Here is a 26,946-nt window from a genome sequence, read left to right as displayed (position 1 = left end):
TTTTTTTTTTTTTTTAAGATTTATTTATTGTGTATACAGTGTTCTGGGCACCAGGTCTCATTTACAGATGGGTGTGAGCCATCATGTAGTTGCTGAGAATTGAACTCAGGACCTCTGGAAAAGAGCAGTTGGTGCTCTTAACCTCTGAGCCGTCTCTCCAGCCCCTTAGCTTTATTTCTTAATTGCCAGCCCTTGTTCTCTTAATTATAGATAGGCAAAAAGAACAATAAGAGGAAAAAAACACGTGTGAAAGTGAATAATCAGTGTGTATCTGCTTTCTAATAATAGTTCGGATCAGAGACTATCCACGGTACCTGTTTGAGATCCGGGACTGGCGGCTCATGGGTCGACTTGCGGGCACCGAGCAGAGTGGCCAGCCTTGCTCCCGTCGACGTCAAATCCTTCATTTGGGGCTTCCCTGGGGTAATGTGGCAGTAGAGAGGAACATGCCCCCACTCAAGTTCTACCATGACTTCCACTGTGAGTAAAGGAGGCAGTTGGTTTGGCTGAGGGGTATTTGCGGGCCTCTGATGGAAGATAAGCTTTGGAGCAAAGGAGGAACAGAGAGCTGTTTTGTAGCAAGCTGAAGTCTGTATTCCTCCTCTACCCTAGCGGAAATCTTCCAGTATACAGTGGTCTGGGGCCCATGCTGGGATCCAGCCTGGACACTGATTGGTCAATGTGTGGACCTCTTGACCAAGCCCTCAGCTGACCCCAGCCCACCTTTGCCCTGGTGGGATAAGAGTCGTCTTCTGTTCCATGGGGACTGGCATATGGATATTGAACAAGCAAACCTGCATCAGCTAGCCACTGAGGTGAGGGGCTCCACGGAGTCATTTCCTTATTAGGATAGTGTAGTTGTGGCCTGTGCAGCATGCGGGGCACAGAGAGAAAGGTCCTGGTTTGGGAGACAGTTCGCTTAACCACAGCTCACTTTGTTCTTTGGGATGGGGGGTCGTTACAGGATCCATACAATACGACTGAAAACATGCACTGGGAATGGAACCACCTTTCTTTTCATTGGAAACCTGGTCAGTTTGTGTTCAAAGGGGACCTGGATGTCAACGTAAGAACAGCCTCTAAGTGAGTGGAGTGAAGAGTGGGGCCTTAACTAGGTGGGGGAGTCAGGGTGGAGGGAGAGGGGAAGAACCAAGGGAAGCAAGAGACCAAGTCACTGAGGGCTGGGGCTCCGTTGTGAGGCAGGTATGACGACTGCTGCTTCCTTCACCTGCCTGACCTCTGCATGACACTGGACCTGCAGTGGCTGTGCCATGGGAACCCTCATGATCATCACAGTGTCACTCTGAGGGCCCCAGAGTTCCTGCCTGAGGTACCCTTGGGCCAGCTCCATGACTCCTACCGGGCCTTCCGCTCTGAGAACCTCAATCTCTCCATCAAGATGGATTTGACTCGCCATAGTGGGAGTGAGACTTGGGCCTGGGACAATGGGGAGGATGGGCTTGGGATACTGACCACTTTCTATTGAAAAAAGGATAGAAGGACAGAGCAGAATTTAGGTTGTGCCTTTTGTTTGTAGGAGGATCAGTGCCTTTTGGGGTCACTATTAAAACCATAAATTATGTTGCTTAAGAGTAATGGATAGTCTCAAAGTTGTGTAGTCTGGGAAGTTAAAGATAGAAGTGCTGTCAGCATCAGTGTATGGTGAAGGTCCATTCCTCTTATGGCAGTGCCTTCTTGCTATGTCCTCAAATGGTAGAAAGAGTAGTAAAGTCCTTTGGGTCTCTTGACCCAGCTGTCAGCTGACTCAGACCACCCTTTGTCATTAGTATCATTCAGAAGGTCTCTGTCCTCGATACCAGTCAGTTTTCCTCATCAGTTCTATCACCTTGGTGTTTAGAGTCGGGGAGGGGGACGAACACAAACATTTACACCGTAGCCGTAGGTGAAAGAAAGAGCGTAGACCTTGAAAGAAGAGGTGCTGGGATACTGATGTGAGGAGGCTGTTTGTGTTTCTGATCTCTAAAACTTGAAGCTGGAAAAGTACTTCCTCACCTCTGTTTCAACCACAGCTTGGATATGCCTATTCTTTCTTTTGCAGCAATATCCCAACCCCGAATTCTGCTGTATAGTAGTACCCTGCGCTGGATGCAAAATTTCTGGGCAACTTGGACTAGCGTAACAAGGCCTATCTGTAGAGGGAAACTCTTTAATAACTTGAAGCCCAGCAAGAAGAAACTTGGCCAACACTACAAACAGCTTTCCTGTACTGCACTCTTTCCCCAGCTACAGGTTAGACTCTGACATCTAACATTTAGCTGGGTTCCCCTTTCTTAGTTTCCTTGTTTTCTAACATTGACTCATCCCTTTGATATCCGTTCTTCAGTTCTTTGTTCTTGATACCAGGTACATTATTGGGCCTCATTTGCCCAGCAACGGGGCATCCAGATTGAGTGCAGTCAGGGCCACGTCTTCACTCGGGGAACTCAGCGGCTTATACCTCAAGGTCAGGCCCGAGTTTCTCTTCCTCCTAGTCTGTTCCTTCATTCTCCTTTTCTCTAATGAATGACTCACATCCTTCATGCCATCCTACATGGACTGTGTGCTTCTTTTCTCAGCTGGCACAGTGATGCGGCGCCTTATTTCCGAGTGGAGTGTGACCCAGATGGTGAGTGACTTAAGTCAAGTGACTGTGCACCTGATGGCTTCACCTACTGAAGAGAATGCTGACCACTGCCTTGATCCCTTGATAACCAAGACCCACCTACTGAGCCTGTCTTCCCTTACATACCAACGGCACAGCAATCGCACCACGGAAGAGGTACTGTTTGACACTCTTTTTTACATCAGTTATATTAGTAGGCATTGCAGTTTAAGTGAGCAAAATAGACTACTGGTGTCTTAACAGAAATTTCTAGTGGTTTCTGAGACTTGAGAGGTCCAATAATAGAGTGTCAGTCATGGCTCTTGCTGTCATGTGGGCCCTACCCTCCTTCATGTCCTGATCCACTCTTAATTATCTCCTGACTCCAACTATGATCACACTGGGGGTGAGAGGTAATTTCTGGTAAGGTTCCTAACCATAGCATGTGTGTCTTTCTGATACAGTTACTTGGTGTAGTTGTGTCAGCTTCTCTTCTTCCTTTTCAGATTGCTTATTGGGTGAGTAGGTGTGTTGGGGTATGGATGTGTGGGCGTGTATGCATGCAGGTCAGAGGACAACTAGTGTGGGTGATTTTCTCCTCCCACCATATTAGTCCAGGAGACCCAACTCAAGGCCTCAGGTTTGGTGGCTGCACCTTTACCCACAGACTCATCTCACCAGCTTTTAAAAATTTATCTTTATTACATTTATTGTGTGTCTCCTTAGGTCTTCAGGCTTGGCAGCAAGATCTTTTAAAGTGCTGAGCCATATCACTGGCCCCTTGCTGCTATGGCTTTTTTTCCCCTTCAAACCCAAGCTTGATTTGAATTTTCTGTCCTTCACCACTGCCTTAAGTGTTTGCAAAGCCTTGAGTTCAAACCCCAGCACAACCACTCCCCCCATAAAGAAAATCTCTTTGATTCTCCCTCTAACAAGTCTCTTGGTCTTCATGAAATAAAGTAAAAGTTTTTAACACTTCATGTAGTGCTGGCTTTCTCCGTCTCTCCCAATTATGGACAGCTTTTGAAATTACCAGAGTCATTAAAAATGCATTAGGTACAGTTATAAAGTAATGCACAGACTAAGACCACTTAATATTTCTTTCTTCAGGGTCTTCTCATCTCTTCCCCTAGAGCCACCTTGGTTTAACAAGTCTGTCTCTGCATTTTTTTGCCCAAGAGTAGTGGTGGTATGTCTGTGTAATCCTGGTGTCCTTTACCCTTTCCTCAGGAGCTCTCTACTCGAGATGGTGACCCTGCCTTTCATACACATCAGCTGTACTTGGTAGACCTACGGATTTCCTGGACGACCACCAATAGGGACATTGCCTTTGGCTTATACGATGGCTACAAAAAGGCAGCTGTACTCAAACGTAATCTCTCTACTGAGGCCCTGAAAGGTTTGAAGATTGATCCCCAGATGTCAGCCAAAAAGCCAAAACGTGGTATCCCACCTAATGCCCAAGTCCCACCTCACGTCAGCACTCCTAGCTTCAGTGGACGGCCTGATAAGGGATCATCAGGAGGTAGGCCAGAGCAGATGATGCTCGGGTTTAGGGTTAGAACATGAACATGGGCTTGGAAAAGGTTTTATGAAACTAGCATTTTTATATGTTTGCCCATCTTAGGTTTATAAAGCTTCCTCATAAAGAGGAAGCGTCAGAAATCTGACCCTGTGTCCAGGAAGAGATTAGCAAGTATTGGGGTCAAAAGAGCAAGTTCTAGGACAGTCATGGCTACACAGAGAAACCCTGTTGCAAGAAACAAAAAAAAAATTGTTTTCCTTCTTTCTTTTCTTTCTTTCTGTTTATTTATTTAGGCAGGGTTTCTCTGTGTAACAGCTCTGACTGTGCTCTTTTTCAAATTTTTAATGTTGAACATTGAGCTCAAGACTTTGTGTATTCTAGGCAAATACTAACACCATATCCACAGTCTTGTGTCGTTTTGATCTAATTATTTTGTTCAGGCAACAAAAATTTAAGTACTTAGTTGGCATAAAACTGAAACATAGCTGAGTGGTGGCAGTGGACACCTTTAATCCCAGCCCTCGGGGAGCAGAGGCAGGTGGATCTCTGTGAATTCGAGGCCACCCTGGTCCACAGAATGAGTTCCAGGACAGGATCCAAAGCTACAGAGAAACCCCGTCTCAAAGGGAAAAAAACAGAACTGAAGCAGTATTAAGTTCTTTATCTGCTGAGCCATCTCTCCAGCACCCTGGGAAAAAATTTAAAAGATAAGACTTGGGCAATAAATGTGTGGGTGAGCCTGAGAACAAGGTGAAAAGTGGTAAATGCCGCAAGAAGGATTCAAAGACTAGGGACATTACATGACAGGGCATGCAATCAGGCAGGGGTTTATTGAGGCAGTAACATTTGAGCCTAATTTTAAGATATGGCATGATTGGAATGTGTGGGAACGGGAAAGGGGACAGTCAGTGCAAAGGACTGAATAGGAATGGCATTGGGAGAGGGTGCTGTGTTCAAAGGAGAGTGAACAGTTTTCTCTGACATGGTACCAAATGGAATGAGAAAATGGGTTAAAAAGAAAACACAGAGATCATTTGGGGACCTTCCTCACAGGTCCTTCTTCATTAGGGACAGTGAAACACTGAAGGTCTTTGATAGGAAGGTAACTGTAGCAGTGGTGTGTGTGAGAGGGCTGTATGGACAAGCAGTTGAGGAAACTATCACTATGTCAACAGGAGGCAGCAAGGACTGAAGGAGGCGGAGCAGCTGGAATGGTTGTGATAGATGGAATGCTACTGTGTGCATAGACATGGCTGCTGGAAGAAAAGTGAAAAAAGAAGCTTGGTGTACAGCACTGTAGAGGCAGCGACATTAGTCTCAGTTCGAGGGCCAGCCTGGTCTACATATATTCCAGGATGGTCAGGGCCACATAATAAATAGAGAAACTGTCTCAAGCAAAACAAGTAGGGGTTCAAGAAGTGGCTTAGTGATTAAGAGCACTGGTTTCTCTTTTAGAGGATCCAAATTCAGTTTCCAGCCCTTAGGGTGGTAGTCTGCAACTCCAGTTCCAAGGAATCTAATGTCCTCTGGCTTCTTTAGATATTGTGTATGTCTGATGCACAGGCATACACATTGAGGCAAAACACATATACTTAAAATAAAAATCTTTTTTAAAGGGCAGGTGGAATAGCTGGGCAGTAGTTACATTCACCTTTAAATCCACCACTTGGGAGACAGAGGCAACTGAATCTCTGAATTCGAGGTCAGCCTGGTCTAAGAGTGAGTCCCAGGACAGCCAAGGCTATTACACGGTAAAACCCTGTCTCAAAAAAAAAAAAAAAAAAAGGAAAAGAAAAAAAGAAAGTGGGTAGTGATGCCTAAAGTTTGTGGCTATTGATCTGTGGGCACATTGGTAACTGTGGTATCAGAAATAGAAGAGTCATAGACTGAAGAGCTTTGGACATGCTGAACCTGTGGCAGTGGTAGGATATCTAGGCAAGTCTGACATCTGGAAATGAGTCTAAGGCTTTAAGCTAGAGATAAGAGTTTCTGAACATTTCTTCACAGAGCTAAAACTTAATGCCAAAAAGATGATAGTAGTGGGCTGGAGAGATGGCTCAGAGGTTAAGAGCATTGCCTGCTCTTCCAAAGGTCCTGAGTTCAATTCCCAGCAACCACATGGTGGCTCACAACCATCTGTAATGAGGTCTGGTGCCCTCTTCTGGCCTGCAGTCATACACACAGAAAATTGTTTACATAAAAATAAATAAATATTTAAAAAAAAAGATGATAGTAGTTGCTATTGTGTAGTAGACACTCTGCAAAAACTTTTTTATTTCATTAAGTCGTCACAAGAGCTTTTTGAGATAGTTGCTGTTGTTTTACAGATAAGGAAACTGAGTCACAAAGAGTTTAAGCAAGCTGCCTAAAGTCACAATTGAATAGTTGTTAAAGAGATAGGAACTTGACCACAGGCAGGCTAGTCTAATTCTGACACTACTCCTAACCATAATACTGTTAGACAAACTTACTAAGAGAAAGGAAGGGACATGCCAGGGTCTCAGGAGATAATTCTGAGACCTTCGGGAGAAGTAGCCAAGCTAGAATATGTTACCACTGCTGACAAGGGAGTGGGAGGGAATAGTCATAACCAAGTATGTGAAAAGGAGAAAAGCGGGGGCTGGAGAAATGGCTCAGCAGTTTAGAGCACTTGCTGCTTTTACAGAGGACCTGGGTTCAATTCCTACCACTGTCATGGTCGAGCCCTTAGGAAAAAAACTAGTGGGGTTTTTTGTTTTGTTTTGTTTTTGTTTTTTGTTTTTCAAAACAGGGTTCCTCAGTAGCTTTGGAGTCTTAGAACTAGCTCTGTAGTACCAAACTGGCCTCCAACTCAGAGATCTGCCTGCCTCTGCCTCCCGAGTGCTAGGATTAAATGCGTGCACCACCACCGCCCGGCTAAACTGGTGTTTCTATTTCTATTGGAAGTCTTTTATTAACATTGATGGGGGAACTAAGAAACTTTTACTATTTTGGATCGAGGGTGGGGTAGAGTGAACTGGATCGGTGTTCCGGGTTGAAAGAAATATCTTAGCCGTTTCCTTGATAGGAATTAATGGAAGATCAGTGTGACCCTGGATATGTTCTCTTTCCCTTTGAGATGGTGACCTTTCCCCACTTCTTTCCCAGGTGCTTACATGTTACAGAAGCTGATTGAAGAGACAGATAGGTTTGTAGTATTCACAGAAGAGGAGTCTGGTATGAGTGACCAGTTGTGTGGCATTGCTGCCTGCCAGACAGATGACATATACAACCGAAACTGCCTTATTGAGCTGGTTAACTGCCAGGTACGTTTTCTTTATAGGATGCCAAAAAAAGGCTAGATCCCAATCATATTGTTTACTTTGCACATATTTAATATGTGCAATAACATATTTAAAAAAATATTTTTTAAAGATAGAATTTTTTTAAAGGTCTTTGACCCCACGTGGGAGGCAGAACCTGGTAGATCTCTGAATTTGAGGACAATATAGTGAGACCCTGTCTCAAAATAATTAAAATAAACAAAACAATAAAACAGGATCCCACTGTATAGCTCAGACTGGCCTCAAACTTGACCATCTTGCCTTGGTTTTTTGAATGCAGAAGTTATGAGTGTGTTTCTCCACATCTAAACTGAAGAAGGGTGGATAGACCTCAGATTTGTTCCGTTAGTTTGGTTGGTTGGTTTTTGTTTTTTTGGTTTGGTTTGTTTTGGTTTGTTTTTTTGAGACAGGGTTTCTCTGTGGCTTTGGAGCCTGTCCTGGAATTCACTCTTGTAGACCAGACTAGCCTTCAGCTCACAGAGATTCACCTGCCTCTGCCTCCCGAGTGCTGTGATTAAAGGTGTGCATCACCACTGCCCGACCTGTTTGTTTTTCAAGACAGGGTTTCTCAAAGAGATCTGCCTGCCTCTTCCTCCCGAGGGCTAGGATTAAAGGCGTGCACTACTATGCCCAGTAGATTTGTCCCTTTCTTCAGGTATCCTAAGTAATCATTTCCGAGTATAAAACCCAGTGACATTCATTCTGTAAACCGAGTCAGTCAGATAAGTAACCTGAAGATCCTTCTTGTCTTCCTTCTTGTATAAGACTCTGCTTTTCTCTTTGACAGATGGTCCTGCGTGGAGCAGAGACAGAAGGCTGTGTCATTGTGTCAGCTGCCAAAGCCCAGTTGCTGCAGTGCCAACACCATCCAGCTTGGTATGGTGACACACTAAAACAAAAGACATCCTGGACTTGCCTGTTAGATGGCATGCAGTATTTTGCCACCACTGAAAGCAGCCCTACTGAACAGGATGGCCGACAGCTCTGGCTAGAGGTCAGTCAGCATGGGTGGGAAGGCCATTATGTCTACTTAAGTCCCTTTTACTAGAACCACTGGAAGATTCTTCACAGTACTTACCTTCTGCTTAGTAGAAAAAGGAAGCTGCTGACCCCCTTGACTGTGAGCAGCCTCTGTGGTATAGGAACACAGTGCTTTTCTCTCTTCAGGTACTTTAATGTCTTATATACCAGCTGTAGAGTAAACGGACAGAAACGTCTTTTTTTTTTTTTTTAAACAAAAACTTTTATTCTTTGATGCGTTACATTCCAATCATAGTTTCCCATGTTTGCAGTCTTCATAGTCCTTCTCTCCCTTAGATCACTTCCTCCTTTTTCCCTTTGGAAAACCAAACCAAACCAAACCAGGCCTCACAGGGATATCCACCAAACATGGCACATGGCTGTAGGCAGGCTTTTTGTCAGGACCACCAGTTCCCGAATAAATGCACAGAGGCTTACTATATTAATTACTGTTAATTGTAATGCTTGGTCGGTGGCTCAGGCTTGTTACTAGCTAACTCTTACATTTTAAATTAACTCATATTTCTTATCTACCCTCTGCCACATGGCAGTGCCTTCTTTCAACACGTTTGTCTTGCTTTGAGACTCCTGAGAGACTCTGCCCTTCTTCCTCCCATCATCCTCTCAGTTTGGCTCTCCTGCCTAAACTCTACCCTTCCAGCTATTGGCTTTTTTATTAACCATTGAAAGTAGTACATATTTACAGTGTACACAGTTTCTTCCACAGCACATGGCCTATCAAGATACAATAAGACTAGACACAAACCCTCATCACAACTGGATGTGGTAACCTTGTAGGAGGGAAGGGGTCCCAAGAGCAGGCAATAGAGTCAGAGATACTCACCCCACCCCCACCCATAGGACCACCAAACTACACAATCATAAGGTATATGTAGAAGACCTAGCTTGGACCTAGCTTAGACCCTACAGGTCTGTGTTTATCACTTTAGTTTTTGTGAATCTCTATGAATCCTGCTTACGTGATTCTGTGGGCCATGTCCTCGTGCCTTCTGACTCCTTTAATCCTTCTTCCCCCCTGGCACACCTAGTGTTTAGCTGTGGGAACTTCTAAGTTTTTAGTCCCTCTTAATGTCACACTAACAGGTAATTAAGAAAATAGACAGTAGGTCTGAAAACTTTGTTTTGTGTGTTTGAAACAATGCTTGCTATGTAGTCTTGAATGGTCTCAAACTCTATGTAGCCTAGGTGACCTCCAACTGGAGATCATTTTGACTCCACTTCTGTAGCGCAGAAACCTGTGCCACATGGCTAGCCAAGTCTTTTTATGACTTTCATCAAGGTGATTGGTTATTTCAGCAAAGCTGTGAGATCAAATGGAAGACTATTTATCTAGGAGTCTGGTTGTACATTGTACAGCTCTGAGCCCTCTTGAATCAAATGAGAAGGTGCTTTGGAAACATTAGATGTGTTCAGATAGATAGTAGCCCATACAGCCACATTTTTTTTTCTTTTTTTTAAAAGTCAGTACATTGGCAAAACAGTGTTTCTGTTAGCTGGTGAGACTGAACACTTGGCTAAGGCTGGGGAAGGAACACTGCAAGATAGAGATTGATTGCTTTTTTTTTTCTCCCTCAAATTGCATTAGCGTTAAAGTACAGATCCTTGGAGTTAGAATACTATTGTTTTGTCTTTCCCTTGTGACTTTGTAATTAAGTAGATCTGCCATCTGATCTAATGGGTTTCTATATGTTTTAGAGATTTTCTTTTTTTTATTTATGTGGTTGTGGTGACTGCAAAGACCAGAAGAGGGTTTCAAGTCTGGAACTAGAATTATAGGTAATTGTGAGCTGCCATGTAGATGCTAGGAATTGAACCTGGGATCTCTGCAAGAACAGCAAGTACTCCTAACTGCTGAGCCATCTCCAGTCCTTGAAGCATTAATATTTTTTTAAAACATGTTTGGGTGTTTTGCCTGCATGTATGTCTGTGTATTAGGTGTGTGCTTGGTACCTACAGAGGCCAGAAGAGGATATTGGATCCTCTGGGTCTGGAGTTATAGTTGTAACTTCATCTTCTGGAAGAGCAGGCAGTGAGTGCTCTTAACTACTGAGCCACCTCTCCAGTCCTGAAGCCTTGATCTTACTGCTTTGATCTTATGTGATATTTATTTTGTTATTTACCTTGGCCTCCAAGGCAACAGTGTCAGAATGATTTTTTTTAATGGGTGTATGTATGAGTGAGCATGTCATGTATGTATAGGGATGTGTGCCTATGCGTGTGCAGAGAAGATGGTGTCAGGTGTCTTACTTTATCAAGTTGTGTCTTATTCCCTTGAAACAGGGTTTTTCATTGACCCTGGAGCTAGACTGGGGATCCTGCAAGCCCTGGCAATCTTCCTGACTTCAACCTCCATAGAATTGGGATTACAGGCATGAATGGGCATCCCTGGCTTTTTACATGGGTGCTGGGGATTTGAAATTACTGTATGTGTGAGAGAGATGTGTGTGTTTAGAGATAGGAAGATAATTTTGTGGAATCGGTTTTACTTTTTTTATGTGTATGTAAGTGCCTAAGTGTCTGTGTATATACCACATACATGCTTTCAGATACGAGAAGAGGGTAACGGATACCCTAGAACTGGAATTGCAGGTAGTTTGAGTTGCCTGTTGTTGATGCTGGAAACCAAACCCTGGTCTTCTGGTAGAACAACAAATGCTCTTAACTGCTGAGCTATCTCTTCCTTTCCCCTTTTATGTGAGTTCCAGGGATAGACCCTAGCTTCTCAACAGCAAGCATTTTACCAGTTCCATGGTCCCTGGCTGTAGTTTTTGAGGTCTCACTGTATAGTATTAGCTACCTTGCACTTGATAGGTAAACTAGGCTGACCTCAAAATCTAGCAGACTCAGAGATCTGTCTTTTGCTGATCCCATGGTGTTCAGGGTGATTTTCTCTCTGAAGATACAAAATAACAAAAGCACGGAAAACATACTAGCCAGGCATCTTAGCCCATGTTTATAATCAACACTTGAGAGGTAGAAACAAGAAAGTCAGAACTTTAAATATATATGTGTGTGTATATTATATGTATAGGTGTAACTATATTATATAGTTATATATTGTATATATGTGTGGTATGTGTGTACGTGCATGTTGTATGCATATGCATGTAGATATAATACGTGTGTGTGTGTGTGTGTGTGGAGTATTTTTCTCTGTATGGACTAAGATGACCACACTATCATTAGGTGATACAACCTGTAGCAGGCTTATTTTGGGGCCACCAACTTGCTCCTAAATCATGACATGGAGGATTATTACTAGTTATGAAGGCTCAGCCTTAGCTTATGTGTGTCCCACTTGCTCTTATAACTTAAATTAACCTGTTTCTCTTCCATCTAAGTTTTGCTTTGGAACTTTTTACCTTTCTTTCATCATATATGCTCTACTCTGTGCCTAGCTGACCTTGGGTATCTCCCTTTCTTTCTCCCTTGTTCTCTCGTCTTCTGTTCTCTTTCTCTTCTCTGCTTCTACTTATTCTCTCTGCCTACCAGCCTCACCTATCTCTCTACTGCCTAGCTGTTGGCTGCTCAGCTTTTTATTAGACCAGTCAGGTGCTTTAGGCAGGCAAGGTGAAACACCAGCACATTTTTACCTAAATAATTAAATGCAGCATAAGCAAATGTTACACATCTTTACCGAGTTAAACAAACGCAACATAAACAAACCTTTACACACCTTTACATAGTTAAAGTATTATTCTGTAGCATAAACAATATAGCACATCTTTACATAGTTAAAATAGTATTGCACAACAATAACCTCTTGTCTTGTTTTTGTGAGGGTCTCAACTGTGTATACCAGGCTGTCCTGGAACTCACTGTGTAGTCCAGGCTGGCCTCACAGCCTCTTACTGAGGTTACAGGTATGGGACTACCATTGGGCATGCAATCTGCCATTCTTTTGCAGCATAAGACTACTTGAAACACGACCATCTATGGTGGTATTAGAATAAGCCACCTTTTCCCTAGGAGCTAAAGGTTCCTCATTCTGTTCTCAGGTGAAGAATATTGAGGAGCACCGGGAACGTAGTCTGGACTCTGTTCAGGAGCTGATGGAAAGTGGGCAGGCAGTGGGAGGCATGGTTACCACAACCACAGGTCAGCTCTCTTCCTCTCCTATGCTATGATTTGGAGTAAATGTGCATTCCAAAGGGGTCTTATTTACTTATCTAACCTACATTCTGCATTTTTTTCCTTTCAGTTTTTGAAGCAATGTGTCAGTCTGCATAGGCTGCCCTCAAACTCATGGTCTTAGGCTGCTGAATGCTGGGGTTACAAGCATGAGCCACATACTGTTTTTATTTAGCTTTTGGCAGTACTGGGGATCAAACTCAGGGTCACTCACATGCCAGGCATTTGCTGTACCTTAGAGTTACATACCAAGCCTTATCTCAGTATCATCCATCCATCTAGCTCTATCTGAAACAGGGTTGCAATATATAGCCACATAATACATTTTTACATAGTTAAAGTAATATTCCACAACAACAACCTTTAGTCTTGTTTATGTGAGGGTCTCACCTGTGTATACCAGGCTGCCCTTGAACTCAAGAGTTCCAGCCTCTGCCTCTCAAGCGTTGGCATTAAAAGTGTGTGCTACCAGCCGGGCGATGGTGGCGCATGCCTTTAATCCCAGCACTCAGGAGGCAGAGGCAGGCAGATCTCTGTGAGTTCGAGACCAGCCTGGTCTACAGAGCTAGTTCCAGGACAGGCTCCAAAGCCACAGAGAAACCCCGTCTCGAAAAACCAAAAAAAAAAAAAAGTATGTGCTACCCCCCATTCCCCTAAAAATGTAAGCCTAGTGGTGGTGCACATCTTTTTTTGGGGGGGGGGGTTCGAGACAGGCTGGGTGGTGCACATCTTTAATCCCAGCACTCAGGAGGCAGAGGCTGACGGATTCAAGGCCAGCCTGGTCTACAAGAGCTAGTTCCAGGACAGGCTCCAAAGTTACAGAGAAACCCTGTCTGAAAAAAAAAAAGTACAGTGTACCATTTTCTAGAATCTCTCCTCTAGAGATACCATAGATGAAAATAACCTCATACAGCTGGGCGGTGGTGGTGCATGCCTTTAATCCCAGCACTTGGGAGGCAGAGGCAGGCAGATCTCTGTCAGTCTACAAAAGCTAGTTCCAGGACAGGCTCCAAAGCTATAGAGAAACCTTGTCTCGAAACACAAAAAAGAACAGACAAACAAAAGTGTGTGCTACCATGTGTGGTCCCAATTTTTCTGTTTGTTGTTGTTTGTTTGTTTTTATTTATGTGCATTACTGTTTTGTTTGCATGTAAGTCTGTGTGAGGGTATCTGATCCCTTAAAACTGGAGTTACAGATAGGTATGTGCTAAGAATTGAACCCTGATCTTCTGGAAGAGCAGTCAGTGCTCCCAACCTCTGAGCCACCTCTCCAGCTTGTCATACAGATGGGAGGTTCGCACTATACCTTGCTTAGAGAATTTTTTTCACTTCTTCCCAGATTGGAACCAGCCAGCTGAAGCTCAGCAAGCCCAGCAGGTCCAGCGGATCATTTCACGTTGTAATTGCCGAATGTACTACATTAGTTACAGTCATGACATTGACCCTGAGCTAGCAACTCAAATTAAGCCACCTGAGGTTCATGAGAACCAGGAAAAGGAGGATCTCTTAAAGAAGCAGGAAGGTATTCAGGATTTAAAGGCTTTTTAGGGAGGCCTGGGGATTTGTGAAGTAGTTATTTCCTTAGTGGTTTTAAGACAGTAAAATTATTAAAGGGATTCCTGTGCAGTATGTCTGTACTTTAAGTTCAGCCATTAGAACAACCAACTTGTACTCTTAGAAGAAATAGGGACTATGGATATTACTTGCCATTCTGAAATAAGCATATTCCCAAGTATCTTTTATTCCCTTTCTGTTGGATTGACTAAGAGAAGTGGTTCCCATGTCTGTTAGGCTGGGTGTGGTAGCCCACAGCTTTACTCTCAGCATCTAGGAGGCAGAGGCCTTTCAGGCAAGCCAGGGCTACGTAGTGAAACCCAGTCATTCATATATATATGGGTTAGGAGATTGAATATTTAGGAAGAAACTTGAACCTCTTATTTAACTAGGGGCTGTGGATACTTTCACTCTCATCCACCACGAATTGGAAATTTCTACCAACCCAGCTCAGTATGCTATGATTCTGGACATCGTGAACAACCTGCTGCTCCATGTAGAACCCAAGCGGAAGGTGAGCATTAGCCCTTCTAGAATTCAGGTTAGCCTCACCTGCACTTTGACCTTGTCCTTACTTGGATCACAGTAAGTAAAGTAATGCTGGGCTGATGAGGTGGCTCAGTGGATAAGGAAGAATCTCTATTAGTTTGATTGGTATATCTTCTCAATCAGTCATAGCTGTTAGAAATCATAGTTGCTGGGCAGTGCTGGCACATGCCTTTATTCTCAGCAGTGGGGAGGCAGAAGCAGGCAGATCTCTGTGAGTTCAAGGCCAGCCTACTCTACAGAGTGAGTTCCAGAACAGCTATGGATGTTACATAGAGAAACCCTGTCTCGAAAAACCAAAAGAAAAGAAGTCAAATAGTTAAGGTTTAAGTGTCTCTAAGACTGTAGAGTTTGTTCTAGCCAGTTCTCAGTCAACCATACATCTCTAACAATGGTAACTACACACTTTTGCCTCTATCTCTACATTGTAGTTTATGCAATCCACATTGCAGATCTTTTACATTGACCTACTCCTTATTCCTGCTACTGATCATGACTGGTAAAGGTCAGCTTTCCAAAAGAGAGCCCCATTCACTTTCCTACAAAACTTACTCATTTAGAAAATGTTAATTCATGGTGCTGGGAGTGTACTTAGCATGCGTGAAGCTCTGCGGTTTTATTCACAGCACCACACCGAAAAGTACACATTTCCCTTTTCCCTTCTTTTAGGAGCATAGTGAAAAGAAACAGCGTGTCAGGTTCCAGCTTGAGATCTCCAGCAATCCTGAGGAGCAGCGCAGTAGCATATTGCATCTGCAGGAGGCTGTGCGGCAACATGTGGCCCAGATCCGGCACTTAGAGAAACAGATGTATTCTATCATGAAGGTATTCACCCCAGGTAGCCTGAGGACAGGGAGATCGCCTGCTGCAGACAGGGAGGATCTCTTTAATTTTTTCTCTCCTGATTCTCTAGTCTTTACAGGATGACAGCAAGAATGAGAACTTGCTTGACCTGAACCAAAAACTTCAGTTACAGCTAAACCAGGAAAAGGCCAACCTGCAGCTGGAAAGTGAAGAGCTCAACATCCTCATCAGGTACCCAGCAGTCTTTCCACTCAGTTGAGAGCTAGGCTGTCTTTCTTGCCCGTGTTATGATGGTCTAGGTCTAGTGTGCATTCTAATGTAGAAGTAGATATAGGCACCTCTTCCCATAAGCCTTGCTGAGGTTGGCCATAGTGGTGAGTGCAAACAGGAAAGCCCCTCCTCTGGGTTCTCACTGGAATGCTCCTGGGAAAGGCTCTGCTACAAAATTAGATACCTGAGAAATATCATTTTTGTGGCCTGAGCAGTGTGTATCTGAACTGAAAATACATTAAAACTGATTACTAAAGAACAAAATTGAGGTTGGGCGGTGGTGGCGCACGGATGCCTTTAATCCCAGCACTTGGGAGGCAAAGGCAGGCGGATCTCTGTGAGTTTGAATCCAGCCTGGCCTACAGAGCAAGTTCTAGGACAGGCTCCAAAGCTACAAAGAAACCCTGTCTCGAACAAACAAAAAAGAAGAAGAAGCTATCCAACTACAAGATAGGATTTCTAGGGGCTGGAGAGATGGCCCAGTGGTTAAGAGCATTGCCTGCTCTTCCAAAGGTCCTGAGTTTAATTTCCCAGTAACCACATGGTGGCTCACAACCATCTGTAAAGAGGTCTGGTGCTCTCTTCTGGCCTGCAGGCATACACACAGACAGAATATTGTATACATAATAAATAAATAAAATAAATATTTAAAAAAAAGATAGGATTTCTATTCCATAGTTCAGAGTGTCAGAAAAATGCATCAGTAGGAAAAAAATGAAGCATTAGCTAAGCCAGGAGTTGGTCTCTGGAATTAGAGTCTGCACACTCCTGCCTGTGTGTTCTTTCCCTAACTCGTTTGGCTCTCCTGTTCACACATAGATGTTTTAAGGATTTCCAACTGCAGCGGGCCAACAAAATGGAGCTGCGGAAACAACAGGAAGACGTGAGTGTAGTCCGTCGCACTGAGTTTTACTTTGCTCAGGCACGTTGGCGCCTGACAGAGGAAGACGGACAGTTGGGAATCGCTGAGCTGGAGCTACAAAGGTTCCTCTACAGCAAGGTATTGGGGTACCCAGTCGTACAGCGCCAGGCTAGTCCGGGGTCTTAACCTATTTCACTTCAATCTATGTAGAGATAAAAGGGCTAATCATATGGTTATTAATGATGATTAGAGACACATTGACCTATAATAAATGATAGGTGTATAGATAAGACTAATCAGCCTAGGTGGGTGGTGCACGCCTTTAGTCCCAGCACTCATGAAGCAGAGGCAGGTGGATCTCCTGAGTTTGAAACCAGCCTGGCCTACAAATCAAGTTCCAGGACAGCCAAGGCTACACAGAGAAACCCTGTCTCCAGAAAAGAAAAAAAAAAAAACAAACAATGGGGGTGGTTTATTCTTAAAACTAAGGCTCAGAGGGAAGTAATTTTTTAAGTCAAGTTGGAATAGTACCATTCTGATACTGACAGCATTTCTGCAAATGTCCTGCACTGGGAAAAATATTACTAGGGATGTTTGAAAATAAATGAGATATTTAAATGTCACAGTAACTAAAAGTATTAACAATTGGGGGTTTAACTTGTGTTATTCATGAGAAACATTAGATTAGAGGATTTGTAGATTGTATATGAGATTGAAGCTGGGCAGTGGTGGTGCACACTCCACTCAGGAGGCAGAGACTGGTGGATCTCTGAGTTCATGGCCAGCCTGGTCTACAGAGCGAGTTCCAGGACAGGCTTCAAAGCTACAGAGAAACCCTGTCTCAAAACAAAAAACAAACAAGAAAGGGAAAAATAGTAACAGTTGCGATTGAAAGAGATATTGATAAGGTGTGATGGTGCATGCATATAATCTCATCGTTCTAGATGTGTAAAGAGGATCAGGAGTTCAAAGCCAGCCACAGGTACAGTTCGAGGCCTTATGAGATTCTGATTTAAAGAAGAAGGAGAAAAATGAAATCAGGGGGTTAGATTAGCACATATAGTAATTCTCTATTGAGTTCCTAAGGAAAGCTTATAATGAACAGAACAAAATCTGTCTGTCTATAGGTGAATAAGTCTGATGACACAGCAGAACATCTCCTGGAGTTGGGCTGGTTCACTATGAACAATCTTCTCCCCAATGCTATCTATAAGGCAAGTCATTTGGGGGGGGGTGGTATTTAGGCAAGGCCGTGTTCATTCTAGACAATCACTCTACTAATCTACACCCCCATCTATATGGTAGGCCTTATTTTCCCCATTCCTAACCTGCTCCCACACACTTTAGAGCAAAGGGTATTTGTGGTGGCTTTTTCATATCAGCTCATAATAAGAAGCAGTGTGATCTGAGATGGTATAGCTTGCCCAGCTTAGCAAGGCTGTTGGTTTCAGTTCTTCTGTGTAAGGTTTGTGGATTGATTTGTTTTGTTTTGTTTTGTAAGTTGATTTTTAAAAAGAGAAGACATTTAGTAGGGTTATTTGCTTTGCCTTATAGGTGGTTTTGCGACCCCAGAGTTCCTGCCAGTCGGGGAGACAGCTAGCCCTCCGCCTTTTCAGCAAAGTCCGACCACCTGTTGGGGGTATCTCTGTTAAGGAACACTTTGAGGTTAGTAAACTACCTTGGAATCCCAGGGTCAAAGGGCAGATCACACTAAAACCTGTTAGACTGGTTAGTAACTAAAGACAAGGCTAATACCTGAGCTTAACTGCTTCTTCATCTCTTTCCCCCACAGGTGAATGTGGTGCCTCTCACTATCCAGCTGTCGCACCAGTTTTTCCATAGAATGATGGGATTTTTCTTTCCTGGTCGAAATGTGGAAGATGATGAAGTTGGTGATGAAGAGGATAAGTCCAAATTGGTGACAACTGGTGAGAATTGTTACTCTGGAATGCCAGAAGAATAGAATAGCACCCAAAGCCACTTCAGGAAAAGGATGAGTGTTGGTGTTTGCTTTTTCATAGGAATTCCAGTAGTGAAGCCTCGGCAGCTGATGGCAACAGATGATGCAGTTCCACTAGGCCCTGGGAAGGGTGTAGCACAGGGTTTGACCCGGAGTTCTGGGGTCAGAAGATCATTTCGCAAATTACCTGAGGTATGGCACATGCACTTAAAGACTGAAAAATCAGAGGAACTGATTGTGGTAATGCACTCTATAATCATAACACTTGGGAGACAGGAGTTGGAACATCATGAGTTCAAGGGCATCCTGGACCACATGAATCCTGTCTCGCAAAAGAAGCCCTCAAAAACAAACATAAAAACATTTTAATATGCTTAAAAGGTTTTTTTTAGCCAGGCAGTAGCGGCACGTGCTTTTAATCCCAGCACTTAGGCGGCAGAAGCAGGTGGATTTTTTTTGTAGCCTGGTCTACAGAGTAAGTTCCAGGGCAGCCAGAGCTGTTGGACCTGGCTGGGTCTTTTTCTTTTGAGTTTATTCCAAGGTTGAGAAGATGGGAGTAATATTTAGGATATTTGATTTCTTCTGGTTCTAGAGGCTTATACTCCTTTCTTGTCTTTCCTAGCACCCAGTTGATGATATTGACAAGATGAAAGAGCGAGCTGCCATGAACAACTCCTTCATATACATAAAAATCCCACAAGTTCCACTGTGCGTCAGTTATAAGGTATGTCCCATCCCAGCACTTTCTAGAACAGAGTAGGAAGGGAACTAAAGATGATAGTGACAACCAGGCTTCCTGTGAAAGTGAGCCATGATGACAACCCTGCTCTTGCTTCTGCTTCCTGCAGGAGTCAGCACCAATACCAGGCTGAGGTAGGGGAAATCCAGTCTGTATCCAGTCTGTATCTGTAGGTTGCTGTCATAGGAATTATACTCCGAGTACTGTCTTAGATTCAAGATGGCAGCTGATGTAATTTTTCCTTCCTCCTTTTCCTTTTGCAGGGTGAGAAGAACAGTGTGGACTGGGGTGACCTTAACTTGGTGCTACCCTGTCTTGAGTACCACAACAACACGTGGACATGGCTGGACTTTGCTATGGCTGTCAAAAGGGACAGCCGAAAAGCTCTGGTTGCCCAGGTATCTCGCCAGGGCTCATGGCTGTTTCGTTAGCAGGGACTGGCAAGCAAATTGCCTTCTTAGGGGCATTTTGTTTTACGCTATATTAAAAGATAGCCAAGAAAGGGGCAGATAAAATGACTGATTTTGTTCTTGACATTGCCACAATATGATCAAATATTCGCTGTTTTATTTCATGTTAACTATCAAATTTGAGGGAACTAAGGGCTGCTACAACCTCAGCTTTAGGGATTCTGATTAGATTGTAAGCTTCTTTAAAGCAGAAACCATTATTTATATACTTTATTATTTATATATTTTGAACTGCCCCCTTGTGCTTTGCATGTAAATTTAATAAATTTTTGAATTGGTTCAGTTTGAATTGTTTGGCCTTTCCACTAATATTTTTGCCTTTCCTTTTACTCCTTTCCACTTGCCAGGTAATCAAAGAAAAGTTAAGGTTGAAACCTGCAACAGGGTCTGAGGTCCGGGGAAAGCTAGAGACAAAATCTGACCTGAACATGCAACAGCAGGAAGAGGAGAAAGCGCGGCTCCTTATTGGTCTAAGTGTGGGTGACAAGAACCCTGGCAAGAAGTCCATCTTTAGCAGGCGCAAGTGATCCGGAGATCCAAGTGACTGCAGTATCGAATCTGGCTCTGGTTCAGGATCCAGGGACTTGAGGGTGGGCAGAGCTTCCCCTCATCCCACGGGATTTGTGGGGCTTTGGAGCTTATAGGGAGCCGAGAGAGACACTTCAACAACTGGCCTGTCCCTGCAGGGCATGGTGGACAAAAGTGCTAAATTCCCTCATGCTTATTAGTCCCAGGTCCAGAAAGGCAAGAGAACCAGAAGGCCTATGGAGTGTGTTCAAGCCTAGTATCCTACTCTTGGGGGCAAAAGAAAGGGTGGGGGGATAGTTTTGATCAAGTATGATAAATTTTTATAAACAGACATATATATATATATAGTATATATATATATATATATTTCTAAGTGTAATTGCTCTCCCTTTGTGCCAGTAAGCTGAGGGGAGGGTCTGATCCTCTGTGCCTCACTCCACTGCCTTGTTGTATGAAAGGTGTTACTGTTGGGGGAAGGGTCAGCTTCCCAATCTGTGTTCACTTGGGAGGATGGCATTAGGAGCCAGGGCTGGCCATGGGTACCTTCCTTTCCCCCCTGGGGAATCCCCTGAAGAATGGAGAAAAAGAAAGATTTAAAAAAAAAATATTTTAAATTTGATGCTGGCTTCTCTCTTTTTTTCAGTTGTATTGAGTAAAAACGTTCAAGTTGTCTGTGTCCTTCCCTCCTCACTAACCCACCCATTTTTTAACTGCCACTGTAATATGACTGTGGCCGTTCTCCATTGCTTTGAAGTCGTACAATAGATACTTCCCAGCCCTGGTACAATACTCACCTAAAGCTGATGGGTCTATGTACACTGGAAGAGGCGGGGCTCCTGGGTACTACAGCATCAGAGAGAGGAATTGCTTATGTAACTGGGACAGCAGATTTAGCGGAAGGAGAGGAGGCAGAGGCTGGGGATGGGAGCAGTGAGCTGTCGGCAGGGGCTACACACCCGGGTATCTGCTCCTCAGAAGGTAGGGTATGGGGCTCTTGCTGCCTATGAATGGAAAATGAATGAGGTATGGGCCTGAGGCCAGAAAGTGCCTAGTTAAGAAGCCTGTCAGTGATAGCCAGTGTGGGGGTCTGGGCATAGAGGCTATTATGTGAATAGCCCCACTCAGGCACAGATTGTGTTCCTGGTTTGTCATAGGGAAGACAGAACTGTTATTGTCATCAAGATTTTGAATTACATTGAGGAAATCTAGGTCACATCACAAGGCCTGGGAATTTTCCTTCCCTCTAGAGCAGTGGTTCTCAACCTATGGGTTAAGACCCTTTGGGGTAGAACAGCCCTTTCCTTGAGGTCACATTAGATAATCTGCATTTCAGATATTTAGATTACAACCTATAATAGTAGCAATATTACACTTATTAAATAGCAGTGAAAATAATTTTATGGTTGGGGATCACTATAACATGAGGAACTGTATTAAGGGTTGTAGCATTAGGAAAGTTGAACCACTGCTTTAGAGGTTAAGACTTCAGAAGGAGTACCTGTTAAGATGGGTAGAACCTGCAGTTCCTCATGAGCAGGCTTAGAATAGTTCCCTTCTCAGCAGGGTGGCAACATCCAGGGTCCCTGGGCCCGAGGCTGGAAGAGCCTCTTCTGTGGTATGGGGGCCATCAGGTCAGGAGTGGAAGAACTAAGGGGACTACAGAGGCATCAGTGCCTACGTCAGGAACCCCTCCAGCCAGCCCCACTGCAACTAGAGAAGCCTCTGTCTGTGTGGCCAGTGCCTCAGTTCATCAGCCTCTTCCTACCAGAGTTTCCTATGAGGCCTGTTAGGGGGCAGCAGACACTGCAGGTAGGTCATTGGAGTCCCGGGAAGTGTGTCTGGGAGGAATCTAGAAGCAGCCAGTCTCAGGTGCCCTTTTTTTTTTTTTTTTTTGTTTCAGATTTTAGGTCTTGTGGCTAAAGGGTCTTTTGGAACTGTCCTGAAAGTGCTAGATTGTGCCCAAAAAGCTGTATTTGCAGTGAAGGTAGGAGTCACCCAGTTACTGTTTACAACCTATTAGTTTCAGAGATTAGGAGGAATAAATTGAACATCATTATTTTCCACGAGTTTGCCTCTCCATTTGTAGGTGGTGCCCAAAGTAAAAGTCCTACAGCAGGATACCCTGAGGCAGTGCAAAGAAGAGGTTAGCATCCAGGTATGCAGAATTCTGAAAGCATGGCTGGAAGAACTAAATTGCTGGTGGAGAAAGTCCAATTTACCTGCTTTTCTTGGCTCTACTTTCCCCCATGTTTCCACCTTGGTGCAATGTAGCACCAAAATAAGTCCTGAGAAAGTCGTTCTTAGCTGTAGACACTGCAGGTTCTGCCAGGGAACTCTCCTTAGCAGTGTGCTGGCTCCAGGGTTCTCAGGTAGTCCCAAATGAGCTCTCAGGTGAAGCAGCACTTCATTTCAACACAAGGCAACACCTGATTTCTTGGCTGCTCTTAATCAGCAATAAGCTTGTTCTTTCCTAACTTGCTGTTTTCTTTGTCTCTAGCGACAGATCAACCATCCTTTTGTACACAGCTTGGGGGACAGCTGGCAGGGGAAGCGACACCTCTTCATTAGTGAGTGGACTGGGTTTTGTCTTCACCCACAAAAACCCACAGACCATTCTAACCTGATGCTATTCTGCTTTGCAGAATAGTATTTCTGTAATCCGAAAGAAGAGGGGAAAGGCTGGCGGGATTAGTTTGGGCAGGAGGTCTATAATGCCTTGAGCCCAGGCATTGTAGACCCCAGATATTGCTTAGACTTCTGGCGCTTTGCAGTGTGTAGCTACTGCAGTATGGATCTCTACTCCCTGTGGTCTGCTGTTGGTGGTTTTCCAGAGGCTTCTATCCGTCTCTTTGCTGCTGAACTGGTCCTTGTGCTGTGTAAGTGAAAAAGTGGTAAAGGAAATAGAAAGGGAAGAATTAAGTTGGTGGGGAGGGGAAAACAGGATTGATATTCAATTCTGGAAGTCAGGGAGAGATGGGATGGAGGCTATAGAAACTGGCATAAACGAGACTTTACATACACCCATGCTCACCGTTCTCCACAGGCTATCTCCATGACTTGGGTATCATTCATCGGGATGTAAAGGTAGAGTTAAGTCTTTTTTCTTAGTCTGAGGAAGAACCTCAATAAGAAGTTCCAGCAGGTCTGAGAAGGCCCTGGGGAGCAGAGACAGTTTATTTGGGTTCCTATGGATGCGAAGGATTTTAAGTATGGGTCCTCCAAGGATAGGTTTGAATGCTGAGTGGACTGAAAGAAAACCAGGTGTGGTCATACCTGCCTATACTCAGCACTGTTGGGGGTGGGGGCAGGAGGAATGCTACAAGTTTGAGGCTAGCCTGGTATATGTACCAGATTCCCAGCTAGTCTGGGCTACATAACGAGACCCTATGTCAAAAATAACAATGGAAAACCCAAATCAGAGTCAGTGGAAAGAGTAAGATAATGTCCTTTCTCCCATGATTTCAGATGGAGAATATCCTTCTGGATGAGCGAGGTATGTCTTCTCCTCCAGTCTCAGGATGAATGGTACTTCTGCAAAAAAAGACGTAGGTCAAAACACTGTCTCCTATTCCATAGGCCACCTGAAACTGACAGACTTTGGTCTGTCTCGTCGCCTATCCCAGGGAGCACGAGCCTACACTATCTGTGGCACTCTTCAGTACATGGGTGAGAGAGCAGCTAAAGCTCTGGGGGGGGGGGGGGGGAGCACCTAGGGAAGTGAGTGACAAGCCCCTTTCATACCATAGCCCCCGAGGTCCTAAGTGGTGGGCCTTACAACCACACTGCTGACTGGTGGTCCCTGGGAGTGTTGCTTTTCTGTCTGGCAACTGGCAAGGTGAGAGAACAGTAGTGGTGCTGAGCAGGGAAGAGAGCTTTACTTGGTGGGAAAAAGACCGTAGAAAGCCTTGTCTTCTTCCCGCCCCCTACCCTTTTAATGCAGTTCCCAGTGGCTGCAGAGAGAGATCATGTGGCCATGTTGGCAAGTGTGACCCACTGTAAATCAGAGATGCCAGCTTCTGCCACTCAGGAATTCTCACTCCTGCTCCATGAGGTGAGGGTACAAACTACTTTCCTTTTAGACTCCCAATCCCATTGAAGTGATTTCCCAGCTCTTCTGTCTGTCTGATGAGGGTTGAGATGCTCCAACTACCCATTTCCCCTGTAGCTGGTACTGCAGATCTCATTCCTGAGTTTCTGCCACTAAATCCTTCCTCACCAGAAGAGAAGGTCCTTTTGAAGAGCACGGGCCAGTTCTACATTATCATCTGCAGGTTCATCTCCTTCATCCCCACCAAGCCTCCCACTCTCTCCAACCACCATGCTTCTCTTTCACAAATCTTCCTGCCTTCCATAGCTACATAGACTGTTTGCTCCCTCTCGCCTCTGTTTAGCCTTTCTTAGCCCAGTCTCCTTCTGTTCTCCTTCAGCTCTTATGCCAGAATCCTCTGCACCGCCTACGTCATCTGCATCACTTCCAGGGCCACCCTTTCTTTCGGGGTGTGGCCTTTGACCCTGAGCTCCTAAAGAAGCAGCCAGTGGACCTTGTCATGGAGACACAAAATACCAGTCCATTGGAGTCCATGCCCTTCAAGGACTTTGACTGTGATGTGGAGTCCTTGGTCCACACCATCTCCGCTGATTCTCTACTTTAGCTTGGGGGCCAGCTGGAAACCTGAGGCTTTTTACTACCAACTCAGTATAACCACCTTGAAGATCCAGTTTTTTCTTTGTTGTCCCTTACTATTCTATTGTAGGTATTGGGCCAGAGTTTAGATCTTAGGCATTCTGCAGCTGATAGCCAAAACTGTCCCTAATGCTTTCCTATCATACAGCCCACCTCTCAATCGCAGGCCAAGGCGGTTACCTTTATTTCACTTCTCCAGTACTTTCCTTAAGCTGCCAAACAAAGGCTTCTTAAACTTTACCATCTCCATGTTTTTCTGCGATACTTCCTTTCTTGGGCAATAATGACACTGTGAGATCCCGAGGTGCTAATTATATGTTTAACAAACTAGTCAGAAGCAACGTGAATGTTTTTTACAGATTGCAAAAACTGGCATTTCAACACCTGAATAAATTTGCAGTTAAAAATATGACCTGCCAGGTGGTGGTAGTGCACAGCTTTAATCCTAGCATTTGGGAGGCAGAGGCAGGAAGATCTCTGTGAGTTTGAGGCCAGCCTGGTATACAGAGCAAGTTCCATGACAGCCATGGCTGTTACACAGAGGAAACCACCTCTCCAATGAACGATATAGGAGTTGGAGAGATGGCTCAGTGTTGAGAATGATCATTGCTCTTGCAGAGGACTCAGTTGAGTTTTTAGCACTCAAAATGGGGACCTCACAAGTTCCTATAAATCCAGCTCCAAGGAGAGCCCACACCTCTGGCTTCCTTAGAGTGAATATCCACATACATAAACATACCCACACAGGCACATAAAAATAATTTAAAATTAATTTTATATGCCAGGCATGATGGCACATGCCTTTAAGTCCAGCACCCAACAAGGCAGGTAAATCTCTGTGACTTTTGCCTGATCTACACAGTAAGTTCCAGGACAGCCAGGCTGCATACTGAAACCCTATCTCAAGAAAAAGGGCAAAATGGTCCAGTGGGTAAGGGACTTGGTGTGAAGCTAAGACTCCCATGGGAGAAGGAAAGACACAACATGTATGCAATCCCCCAAAGAAATAAATAAATAGATGAATGTATCTGGGCGGTGGTGGCGCGGGCCTTTAATCCCAGCACTCGGGAGGCAGAGACAGGCAGATCTCTGTGAGTTTGAAGCCATCCTGGTCTACAAGAGTGAGTTCCAGGACAGCTAGGGCTGTTACACAGAGAAACCCTGTCTTTAAAAAGCAAAAAAATAAATAAAAATAAATTAAAAGTTTAAAAAAAAGGCTGGAGAGATGGCTCAGAGGTTAAAAGCACTGACTGTTTTTTCAGAGGTCCTGAGAGAGGTCCTGAGTTCAATTCCAGCAACCATATGGTGGCTCAACCATCTGTAATGAGATCTGGTGCTCTCTTCTGGCCTACAACATACATGCAGACAGAACACTGTATGCATAATTAATAAATAAGTCTTTTTAAACAAAGAAAATGTGATCTGGAAGCTACTCTTCAATAAATACAATTTTTAAAAACTAGAAAGTGAATCTAACAGTTGCCTAATGTGAGGAATAAAATAGAAACTTCAGCATGGGTGGACTATGTCTTCTCTAGAATAACATGAGAGCCTCCTAAATCTATTCCAAAACAAAGCTTCCTAAAAGGACACAAACATTATTAAACTGATCATTTTTTCACACAGTCCAAGGTTCAGAGTTTGTTGTTGAGTTTTTTTGTTTGTTTGTTTCCCCTTTTGACCTGGACCAGCAGAGAACCAGGGATTCAGAAAGTAAAGGAGGAAAGTTTGGGATCAGGTCTTACACAAACTGGGCCTCAAGCCACACCAAGCGAGCTTATTAAGGACAGCATCTTATATATAATTTTTTTTTTCTGTTTTGGTTTTTCGAGACAGGGTTTCTCTGTAGCTTTGGAGCCTGTCCTGGAACTCCCTTTGTAGACCAGGCTGGCCTCGAACTCACAGAGATCCGCCTGCCTCTGCCTCCC

General features: G+C 44.1%; 2 protein-coding genes across 4 annotated transcripts in view; both read left to right on the top strand.

The window, feature by feature from the left end:
- The window catches only part of Bltp2 (bridge-like lipid transfer protein family member 2), a 31,902-nt gene extending 11,002 nt beyond the window's left edge, over positions 1-20,900 (top strand). For 2 of the 3 annotated variants that reach the window (XM_050128633.1, XM_050128635.1), the window contains 23 exons: positions 289-480; positions 613-815; positions 965-1,083; positions 1,204-1,424; positions 2,060-2,250; positions 2,365-2,464; positions 2,577-2,779; positions 3,833-4,127; positions 7,254-7,411; positions 8,217-8,423; positions 12,469-12,568; positions 13,941-14,123; positions 14,548-14,669; positions 15,371-15,526; positions 15,615-15,736; positions 16,595-16,775; positions 17,765-17,851; positions 18,192-18,302; positions 18,430-18,565; positions 18,659-18,789; positions 19,220-19,321; positions 19,600-19,734; positions 20,154-20,897. In XM_050128633.1, coding sequence (XP_049984590.1) covers positions 289-480; positions 613-815; positions 965-1,083; positions 1,204-1,424; positions 2,060-2,250; positions 2,365-2,464; positions 2,577-2,779; positions 3,833-4,127; positions 7,254-7,411; positions 8,217-8,423; positions 12,469-12,568; positions 13,941-14,123; positions 14,548-14,669; positions 15,371-15,526; positions 15,615-15,736; positions 16,595-16,775; positions 17,765-17,851; positions 18,192-18,302; positions 18,430-18,565; positions 18,659-18,789; positions 19,220-19,321; positions 19,600-19,734; positions 20,154-20,333 — 3,635 coding nt within the window. In that variant the 3' untranslated portion in view covers positions 20,334-20,897. Of the gene's footprint in view, positions 1-288; positions 481-612; positions 816-964; positions 1,084-1,203; positions 1,425-2,059; positions 2,251-2,364; positions 2,465-2,576; positions 2,780-3,832; positions 4,128-7,253; positions 7,412-8,216; positions 8,424-12,468; positions 12,569-13,940; positions 14,124-14,547; positions 14,670-15,370; positions 15,527-15,614; positions 15,737-16,594; positions 16,776-17,764; positions 17,852-18,191; positions 18,303-18,429; positions 18,566-18,658; positions 18,790-19,219; positions 19,322-19,599; positions 19,735-20,153 lie in introns of all 3 variants that reach the window. The other variant, XM_050128632.1, reaches the window with a different exon arrangement.
- A 178-nt stretch (positions 20,901-21,078) lies between these two features.
- On the top strand, positions 21,079-26,813 carry Rskr (ribosomal protein S6 kinase related). The gene is made up of 11 exons (XM_050128637.1): positions 21,079-22,143; positions 22,235-22,318; positions 22,421-22,489; positions 22,832-22,901; positions 23,106-23,210; positions 23,378-23,418; positions 23,800-23,827; positions 23,911-24,000; positions 24,081-24,169; positions 24,275-24,385; positions 24,762-26,813. The coding sequence occupies exons 1-11, from the start codon at positions 21,952-21,954 to the stop codon at positions 24,984-24,986; spliced, it is 1,104 nt and encodes a 367-aa protein (XP_049984594.1). The 5' UTR covers positions 21,079-21,951; the 3' UTR covers positions 24,987-26,813.
- The last annotated feature ends 133 nt before the right edge of the window (positions 26,814-26,946 follow it).

Source organism: Alexandromys fortis, unplaced genomic scaffold (assembly GCF_014885135.2).
Source record: "Alexandromys fortis isolate MF-2015 unplaced genomic scaffold, M_Fortis_MF-2015_v1.1 scaffold_80, whole genome shotgun sequence".
NCBI lineage: Eukaryota > Metazoa > Chordata > Mammalia > Rodentia > Cricetidae > Alexandromys > Alexandromys fortis.
This window is presented reverse-complemented; position numbering and strand designations above follow the sequence as displayed.